This window comes from Filicampus tigris, chromosome 3 (assembly GCF_054856515.1).
Source record: "Filicampus tigris isolate MCC_2025a chromosome 3, RoL_Ftig_1.0, whole genome shotgun sequence".
NCBI lineage: Eukaryota > Metazoa > Chordata > Actinopteri > Syngnathiformes > Syngnathidae > Filicampus > Filicampus tigris.
In genome coordinates this window covers 9,891,335-9,901,799 of record NC_141219.1, presented here as the reverse complement: position 1 = coordinate 9,901,799, position 10,465 = coordinate 9,891,335, and the positions used below count along the sequence as shown (strand labels likewise).

Below are 10,465 nucleotides of genomic sequence, written 5' to 3'. Positions count from 1 at the left end.
TCCCCACCCACAGGTTCTGGGGAATTAAACATACTTCTTATGAAGGTAATAAAAAAATCAATTATTTGAAAAATAGCTAGACTCCAAACACAAGAAGTTTTGGACATAATTTTAGTTGAGGTCAGCGCTAGACAAGCACTTTACTGCCGCTCAGAAGTACCTGGTCTCTAACCAACGATATGAGGTACTGTGGTGAACAGGTACGATAACGAAATGTGGAGGAGCTTCAACACAATTTAAAAAATAAATAGATAAAACGACTAACAAGGTACAAGTAAAATTAGATGCATCCAAAAAATAATATGAAATGACCTTCTTAGCTTTTCCTTATTCGATGTTGTGGTGCTTTTTCACATAAGACTGTAAAGGACTCACACAAATGTTCGTTTATTACTTTTTTTGTTAAAATCTTGTTCTCGCCATACTTTATTTTCGAGTTGTAATTTTTATGCTGGCACGGTGAGCGACTGGTTAGCACGTCCGCCTCACAGTTCAGAGGTCGTGGTTTCGATCCCATCTCCGGCCTCCCTGTGTGGAGTTTGCATGTTCTCCCCGTGCCTGCGTGGGTTTTCTCCGGGTTCTCCGGTTTCCTCCCACATTCCAAAAACATGCATGGTAAGTTGATTGGACTCTCTAAATTGCCCCTAGGTGTGATTGTGAGTGCGGATGTTTGTCTCTGTGTGCCCTGCGATTGGCTGGCAAGCAATTCAGGTGTCCCCCGGCTACTGCCCGAAGTCAGCTGGGATAAACTCCAGCACGCCCCGCGACCCTTGTGAGGTTAAGCGGTATCGATAATGAATGGATGGAATTTTTATGATCATTACTTTTATTTTGGCGTTTTTCCGGTAATTTAGGAAGTGCCGATCCACAGGCGATGTCTTGATTTTAAGGAGACACTCCTACAAGGGAAAACAAGAAAGAAAAAGTCAGAAAAAGGGGTGTTGCTGATTGAAAAGTAATTGTACGTTGTTGCTGTTCGATGTTAAGGAGGACAAGGGGACAAGGTATGTTGTTTGATTTGTTTCATTCTTTTTTTCGTGATGTTATTACCCTTAAGTTTTTTCAAATGTTATTTACATCACGGTTACGCTAATGATAGCCTCTCGTAGGTGATTAAGACTATGTTATAACTAGTGCCGCTGGATTTCTGTTGTAACTCACGTACGGCTGAAGTTTTGTTGAAACAGGACTTTTGCCTGCTTTTGGGAGCTCTCGTTTATGTTTATTATTGTTTGTTTCATGCCGTAGCTCTTACGGTGTGCTCACAAGGAACTATGCTTCCATAAGGAATAGGACTAATTTACTGTGGATTGTCTGGCTGGGTCTACCGAAGTTCCATTTTGCTGACTCGACTCCTGCCTTTACCTTTGTTCGGCATCACATGGTTCTGTTTTTTATGAGCCTTCTCCAAATGTTCCTGTTAAGCAGAGGTTGGCAGAGTTGCCACAAATTCACTCAAGATTACTGTTGCTTTAGAATAATATAAGTAAAAGTAAAGAAGTCCTCCAAGTAATTACTTGAGTAAGAGTAAAAAAAACACACAATGAAAAGACTACTTAAGGACTGAGTAACGTCATTTTTTTTTAAATCAGAGCATGAACATGAAAAAAAAAAAGAAAAAGAACTCAATAAAAAATGAATTTGCAGATTCAGATTTTGCTGGACAGTATCACTTAATATACAATGATAATAAATAACATCTTTATGAAATAAATGATTAAAACATCTTTATAAAATAACATAATGGCAATTCTTTGTTCACAGCTAGCAAGATAAAATAGCTTGAGGAGCTCTAAAATGAACTGGTACCAGTTTAGACGGACATGAAAAATTAATTATAAGAAGATGTGGATATGCTGGACAACTATACAGGGAGGCCTAAAACAGCGGGTCAAGCTTGTTTCCTCATGAAACCATCATCCAACCATGAATAAATAACACATTTTACATGGAAGCACCTTTCAAGTCAGCCAAGATCCCTTTAGAGAAAAAAAAAAATGAAAATATCACTATGACCATCGGCCACTCTTGTTGGTGAGCCCCACATGCTGCACGACAGTTCAGTCAGGTGCAGCGGGCTATGGGTTGAAGCACTGATTCCAGACCACTGTGCACAAAATCACTATTTAAATGCGCATTTTGTTTACTTGTGTTATCTTTCTCTGACGATGATCTTAAACATTAAAGTGGGGAAACTGCAAAAAAGTAAGAATTTGAGAAGAGTGTAAATACCTTTTCACAGCACCGTAGACTGTAAGCTTTGTGAAAAATTTGGCGGTGTGCTCTTGCATATTCCTCATGTAAAATACTGTATGTACCTTGTCTCAATAAACATTGTGAAATGGGGTTCGAGAATTAAGTCATTTCATTTGGCATATACTATGGATACAAAGAGAAAATACTAGCGATCTTCATTGATTTGTTTTACATTTATATTTTAAAAAGCAACAATGGTTACATTACACGTGTTTCATATTTTGCGATGATGAATCACTGTTGTGACAAATCACTGTTGTGACAAAAACTTTAATTTCAACAAAATTACAAATGAAAAATCAGGCAAATGAAATTAGTTTTCCTGCAACGAATACAAAAGTAGAAAGATAAGAGAAAACCCAACACTGGTTAGCACATCACAGCCCAATTTAGCAGACCACATATGTAACACAGACATACATAATCAGTTCACTTTCTCTTTCATGATTTAATTTACAGTACATGTGCACACTATCTCCTGTTTTGTCACTATGATAACATGTAAAGCACCACACTAAATGTTACCAAAAAAAATAGCCATCGCTCAAACTTAATCCAGACATTGTTACTTACTGTGCGTTCTCATGTGATTATTCAATGAAGAATGATAACTAAAGCTTGTATGACATATTGAGCAGGTAAAAGGTTTTTCTCCAGTGTGCGATCTTGAGTGCGTTATCAAATTTGTCCTTTGAGTGAACCTTTTGCCACATTCTGAGCAAGCAAAAGGTTTCTCTCCTGTGTGCGTTCTCATGTGCTGGACCAATCCAGACTGAACTCGGAAAGTTGCGTTGCAGACTGCGCAGGAAAATGGCTTCTCTCCAGTGTGTGTTCTTGAGTGAGTTCTCAAATTTCCCTTCCGGGAAAATCTTTGGCCACACACTGAACAGGCAAAAGGTTTCTCGCCTGTGTGTGTTTGCGTGTGTGTTATCATAGATTCCTTTCGAGAGAATCTTCTATTGCAGATTGGACAAGAATAAGGTTTCTCCCCAGTGTGAGTTCTCATGTGTTTGACCAACAATGCACGTACTCGAAAACTTGTGTTACAGATTGAGCAGGGAAAGGGTTTTTCTCCAGTGTGTGTCCTTGTGTGTGCTATCAAAGTTGTCATTTCAGATAAGCCTTTACCGCAAAATGAGCACACATAAGGTTTCTCTCCTGTGTGAATCCTCATGTGTCTTTTCAGATTTCTCTTGTTGACAAATGTTTTGTCACATTCAGAACATGTTAAGCGTCTGTTGTCATTGTGACACGTCGCATCACCCTTAGCATGTTCATCATCAGTGTCAAGAGAGGGTGACATCGTGTCATCATTATCTGACAGTGGAGCAGCGAGGCTGTCTGCTTGGTATGTTCTCTTGTCACGTTGGCTGCATTGAAACTGTGAGGAGTGAGGCTCGTCTTCATCATCATCACTCTTCACAACGACACGAATGACCGGGAAGTCCATTCCTGGAAGCTGCTCTCCACCCTGACTAATGCTGTGTTCATCCTCCTCCTCTTTAATGTGGGAGGGCTTCAGCTCCTCAGGCTCATGTGGAAGCTCTCTTAAACTAGGAGTTTTTGCAGATCTGATACTGCCAATATCCTCCATTGTTGGTGTTTTGACAGTCAAACTGTAATGACCAGAAAAACAATGTATCATCCTCATGAGGATTCAAATCAAATTTGAAAATTTAGACAAGATTACTAATCCCACAACAGGGAAATGCAGTAGTTACAATAGCAAAAGACCAGTGCAAGAGATTTAAAAGGGATACACAAAGATTAAAAAGAGGCATTCTGAAACACGGTAACCAGAAGACAGGGAAAACCTTAAGATCTGTTATGAATTGCTGCTTTATGAATGAAATTGAATTGAACTGAATCCAAACGAATTCTGTGTGTGTGACGTGAAACGGAACGATAAACCATCAGGAAGCTTTTGGTACTGTACTTCAAAAGACTCTTCGGGTATCTGTACTTTACCTGGACTATATTTATTGTTTAAGACAGCTTTTTACTTTGACTTCCAAATTTAAAAAAAAAAAATCTACTTTCTTTCCTTATTTTGTCAAAATGGGCTCGTTGCCTTTTCTGAGCTAACAATGTAACAAAAAAAGGTCTAGCTAAGATCTTAGTTGATTGCGATGTTTCTCATTGAAAATAATGGAATTGCAATTAATCTATTCTGGAACAAAGTTATATTTACCTTAAATATAACGAGCTCCCCAAGTGGTTGGAGCTCGTTTACCTGCCGGTTGAGTAGAAGCAGAGTGTTTACTTTCTTGACACGGATTTGACACCTCCGAGAAATAATCAGGGTTAAATGTCTTATTCTAATTTGAAGGCGTCTTGGACCAGTTTTTCTACATGCGGTATCACACAAAAACATTCCCACAACGGGACTTCAGAGCCGTCTATCCGATTTTCAAAATTCTTCAGGTTTAAGTGGCCATTCCAACTACAGTCAGCATTTAGACACACTGTAACTGGGGGAAATCGTCACATTGCTATTTGTTTGGTGTGCACTGTTGGTCATTTCCAGTACACTCCACACTTACACACGGCGATTATTTCGTCGTCTTGTGTGGGGTCTGTCACATTTTGAAACTCGCTGTTTGTATATCGCTTTATGAATAGTTTATGATAAACATTAGAGAAGTAGACAAACCTGCTCTCTGCAATACAGCTTGAGGTTCCTTGAAAGTAGCGTCCAGTGGTTTACGATTCTGCTCGTTCTTTCTTGTTAGAGAAAGTTCGACGTCGGACTCTTGATGTGTTTTGCTAACTTCCGCGTCTCTTTGTTCGCAGCCAGCTAGCAAGCTAAGATAGCTTGAGAAACTTCAGACTACAACGAGGCAAGTTTTTCTAAATCCAGTAGAATTAATGATGTCCAAACGGTTATATGAAATGAATGCATGTTCGGAATAGAGGGGGGAAAGGCGCCGTAATGTACGCAACGAAGCGATTCGACAACATTAGCACATCGTCTTTCCTGTTTCAAGCGGACGTGTAAATAATTGAGTCGCTATAACTACGGCAAGAGCACTTGGACAAAATAAATTGTCATACCACCAGGAACTTCTTCAATGAGTTGAGGAATGAGTACTTACAGTAGTGAAGAGGTGATTGATTTTTTTTAATTACACAAGATAGAAACAATCATAACAATATTTGTAAACATTTATTTTGTAAAACAAATCTACATTACACGGTTGTATAAAATTTTTAACTACAGCCAGACCACCTGGACAAAATAGATCCTATTTGACAGACTCCATCGAGTAGGTGTGGAATTTAGGAAAGACGTGGATCCGTGATTTTTTTTCATAAAACAAATCAATTGCAATGTTTATATTTATTACAGGCTTTAAGTTTGTCTTATACAATGTGGCCTGCCATAATAACTAATAATTACATTTCAACCTCCTACCTCCATAGTGCTTATGCACACCAAGATTTACACCATATGAATTTGTTATCAGTTTACTTCATCTTTAACCGTAAGATGTTTACCACGATCAGTGAGCGCCCGTATATGACCTGAAACCTAAAGATTCCTCGTGCCAGATACAATATTCTGACACAATTAAGTAAATAAATTACTTTTGATCTTGAGAACCTCAATCTTTTGGTATCTGACTTGTTTTTATGGGTAAAAGGACCAGAATGTCAGCTGGGGGTTTGAATTAAGTTAAAGAGGATGGCTAGTAAAATGTTGGGGGACACCCAACCGCGATAAACGAGGGATTACTATATACTACAGCTGAGGGGTGTGAAAAAAACCCATTTTGTTTCTACTCTGGCGGAAATGGGCTTCCATGACAACTTCAGAGATATTACATGTTATCCATCCATCCATATCTGTACCGCTTCTCCTCACAAGGGTCGCGGGGCGTGCTGGAGCCTATCCCAGCTGTCTTTGGACACCCTGAACTGGTTGCCAGCCAATCGCAGGGCACACAGAGACAAACATCCGCACTCACAATCACACCTAGGGGCAATTTTTAGAGTATCCAATCAACTTACCATGCATGTTTTTGGAATGTGGGAGGAAACCGGAGTGCCCGGAGAAAACCCACGCAGGCACGGGGAGAACATGCAAACTCCACACAGGGAGGCCGGAGCCGGGATCGAACCCACGACCTCTGAACTGTGAGGCGGACGTGCTAACCAGTCGACCACCGTGCCGCCTATTACATGTTATATATTTTTAAAATTGGCTAGCGTATTGTACAATTACAAATAACAACAGTGCCATCTACTGTTCAAAAGGTATACGGCAATCAACGCAACACTGGGAAATGGTGGAGAAACACAAACTAAGAGAAAGTTAGCGGAACTATTTTAATAGACCGCCAACTCATGTGCATGTGTGTGTGCACACCTTGTCCTGTCTTTTGTTTTCAGACTATCGCTGTGTCGCTACTTTGACGCGGCACATTAATTATGGCTGTAAATTGGAATAACTCCGGTGAGATTTCCATTTTGTCGTGCAGTTTATCACCAAGAGAGTGCTCTCATTAGTCTGCAATGTACCCAGAAGAGTATTGGACAACTAATGGTCACAAAAAATAAAATAAAATACATACCATGATATCTTGTAGCAATAAAAATGGAAAAAAAAGTTAGACCGAAATAGACGAGGGTAACACCAGAAGCGACTGTACAAATGTGTATTAAGTGCTTTGTTTGTATTGGTTCTGTGAAATATACTCATCTTAAAAGCGATGTACTATGTTTTTCATTTGTTCAATACTTATTACCGATGTTCACCAGCTAATGATGATCCGGTATGTTGTAGTTGTGCAACTGTACTGACCCAATTAACCGCACCACGAGCAGTGTTCACAAACTATTTTTCATTTGTTAATAAGTGAACTACATAGTACACTACGATATACTAGTGTTGTTCCGATGCCATTTTTTGGCCCTGATTCCGATTCCAATACCCAGCTGTGCGGTATTGGCCGATGCCGATACAGTACGGATACCAGACTTAAAAAAAAAAAAAAAAGCTATATATGAGCATTTTTTTCTTGTAATTCTAAAGAACTGCATACTCACTTGGATGTAAAATCATTGCTATCATGGCTTGGTCAGACTTAAAAACCTTTGTGAAACAGGAAAAAATAAGAAATAATATACACGAGGTATCTTTGAGAGAGATTGTGTCGGATTAATTACAAAAGCTATAGGACATTATTATAAAAGTTTGTTTTGAGTATTAGTGACCTATCGCAACAACTTCCGCTCCCAAATCCACTTTCAAACCAAAAACAAGTAGTAGAAAAATCCAACAAGTTCAACTCCAAAATCCAAAATTGAGCAGGGTTTGTTGTTGCGGTCCATTCCCCTTGTTCATGCTCGCTGCCGCCGCCGCCGCGAGCTCTTGGTGTTTATTCACATGTTTCGTCCTCAAATGTTTTATCAGGTTTGACGTATTGAACCTGGCCACTTTAGTTCCACCTCTTGCAACTTTCGCACCACTAATTTTGCACCTAGCTGTTGTATTCGCTGAAGTTTCTATGCTGAAGTACAGTAGTTCCATATCGCCGCCGACATTATTTCTCCTGTACCTCACTATATATTTTTTCTCTCAACATGAAAAAGCAGCCCCGCCATTGATTAAGAGCATCCGCTCTGGGCCAACAGCGACGGCTAATACTGAACAGTCACCACACTAGTGTCATGAATGAGCAAGATACAAGGCGCTGCATTCAATGTAAATTGAGCAGGGTTTGTTGTTGGGGTCAATTCCCCTTGTTAATGCTCGCTGCCGCCGCCGCAAGCTCTTGGTGCTCGTTCACATGTTTCGTTTTCAAATGTTGCATCAGGTTTAACGTATTGAACCTGGTCACTTTGGTTCCGCCTCTTGTAACATTCGCTCTAGCTGGAGTTTCTATGTTGAAGTAGTTACATATCGCTGACATTATATCACCTGTACCCCACTGTCTCCCCCACACACACACACATTAAAAAGCAGCAGGGAGCAAGATACAAAGCGCCGCATTCAACGTTCTTTACTAGTACAGCATCGGGAAATGGCATCGGCACGTTATTTGTACGTACTCGCAGATACCGATAACAGTGTTTTAATGTGGCATCGGGATACCAGTATCTGTATCGGAACAACACTACTATATACTGTATAAAAATCACTATACTGTATAGCAATTAGGGAATGGGTGAATGGTTCCAATCACAGCCACTGACTTTTTAAATCACACAATCTTGAGCAGCAGCGCTCTCGCCAGTGTGTGTTCTCATGTGTTTCCTCAATGCCGAGCGATCACGGAAGCTGGTGTCACACATTTTGCAGGAAAATGGCTTCTCATCCGTGTGTCTTCTGATGTGATTACTCAGTGCTGACCGATCGCGAAAACTTGTGTGGCAGATTGCGCAAGGAAATGGTTTCTCCCCCGTGTGGGTTCGGGTGTGCGCTGTCAAATACTCATTTTGGGAGAATCTTTTGTTGCAGAAAGAGCAGGCGTATGGTTTTTCTCCGCTGTGTGTTCTTGTGTGCCTCATCCAAGTCGACCTGTGAGGGAATCTTTTACCACACACCGAACAGGAAAAAGGTTTCTCGCCAGTGTGTGTCCTCGTGTGTATCATCAAAGAAGCCTTTCGGGAGAACGTTTGACAACAAATTGAACAGGAAAAAGGTTTTTCTCCAGTGTGTGTTCTTGTGTGTCTAATCAAGTGTCCCTTTATAGAGAACGTTTTACCGCAATCCGCACACATGAATGGTTTGTCACTCATGTGACATCTCATGTGTCTTTTCAGATTCCTCTTGTGTCCAAAGGTTTTGTCACATTGAGAACATTTAAGGTGTTCCATATCCGTGTGACATGTGGTATCATCTTTAGACTGTTCCTCATCGGTGTCAGGAGAGTGTGGTGTTGTGTCGTCACTATCTGATAGTGGAGCTAAGAGGCTGTCTGCTTTGGATCCTCTGCAGTCATCCCCATCATCATCATCTTCACTCTTTACAATGATACGGTTCAATAGCATTTCATCCTCCTCAAGCTTTTGAAACGGATCTGCCTTCTGGCCGATGGTGTGTTCATCCTCTTCCTCTTTAACACTGGGGGGCTCTGATTCCTGCTCCTCCACTCTGGAGCTTGACTCCTGCTGCTCAGTGGAGAGGTTTTCTTCACTGACGTCTGTGGGACATAAGAAGACAAGCACACATGATTTGGAAACGTTATGCCTTGCTCAGTCAAGTCACACACTGTTATGGATCCTCCCAAAACTATGAGTATGTTCGTTCAAATGTATAAAATTCAAGTCAAGCCAAAAAGTTCACTGACTTGAATTAGACAACACAAGTCAAAGAAAATGTGAAACAATAGTGGTTGGTCGTCTGGCCCACACTGAAGGGGAAAATTCATAGTTTGGGTTTTTAATATGTCTTTTGTGACATCAGTCTGAGAATGTTTATAACGGAGGCATGTACGTTTCATGTCTCAACAGTCATACTCGATGAAATGTCTTTACAACTGTAATATAATTGTTACAGCGATTCGTACCTAGTGACTCATGAACGATAAATTTCACACAATCAATTGGATTAATCGAATGGAAAATGACTAAACATGCGAACGGAAGAAGTTAACAAACCTGTTCTGTTGAACGCGTCCAGTAGTTGACGTTGTCGCTGGTTCTCCTCTTTTGTTCGACAAAGTTCCTCCTCGTACTCTGCTATTGTTCTTTCAAACACTACAAATATTTCTTCCACGGCTGCACTTAGTCGCTGATTCAGCAACGCTCGCAGCATTTGCACTTTACACATTGTCACACGATGGAGCTCAGCTTTAGCGACGGGTTGCTAAATTCTGCGCCGTTTTTCGCAGCAAGCACGGTTATAAAGCTTGAGACGCGTCAAGAAGTGTGTCAACATGAATAATCAATAACATCGACGTCGTTGGACAGAAACAAGAATTAATCTCACAAGCACGCGCAAGTAGAGTCTCTTATGTACAAGTCACACCATTTTGTTTGTTGCAATCCGAAGTAGGACGGAAAGTCCACTAGGACAAAACAGAAAGAATCGAGCTCGTTTTCGTGAATACGCTGTACTGTATATACGTCGTGCTCCACTGTGTGGTAACACGCTACCAGTACACTTTATAAATATAACTTGAGTGTGAGAAAGTAACAAAGGAGAGGAAGGGTGTAAGGTGAGAAAGAACGAAGGAAAGGGGGATGGTGTAAAATAAAGGGA

The 10,465-nt window shown here is 40.5% G+C and overlaps 1 protein-coding gene across 1 annotated transcript; it reads right to left on the bottom strand.

Annotated features, from left to right (window-relative positions):
• Positions 1-2,506: 2,506 nt before the first annotated feature.
• Positions 2,507-10,253, bottom strand: LOC147149815 (uncharacterized). The gene is made up of 3 exons (XM_086025474.1): positions 9,862-10,253; positions 8,459-9,404; positions 2,507-3,872 (listed from the first exon to the last, which is right to left on the bottom strand). The coding sequence occupies exons 1-3, from the start codon at positions 10,031-10,033 to the stop codon at positions 2,822-2,824; spliced, it is 2,169 nt and encodes a 722-aa protein (XP_085881600.1). The 5' UTR covers positions 10,034-10,253; the 3' UTR covers positions 2,507-2,821.
• Between the last annotated feature and the right edge of the window lie 212 nt (positions 10,254-10,465).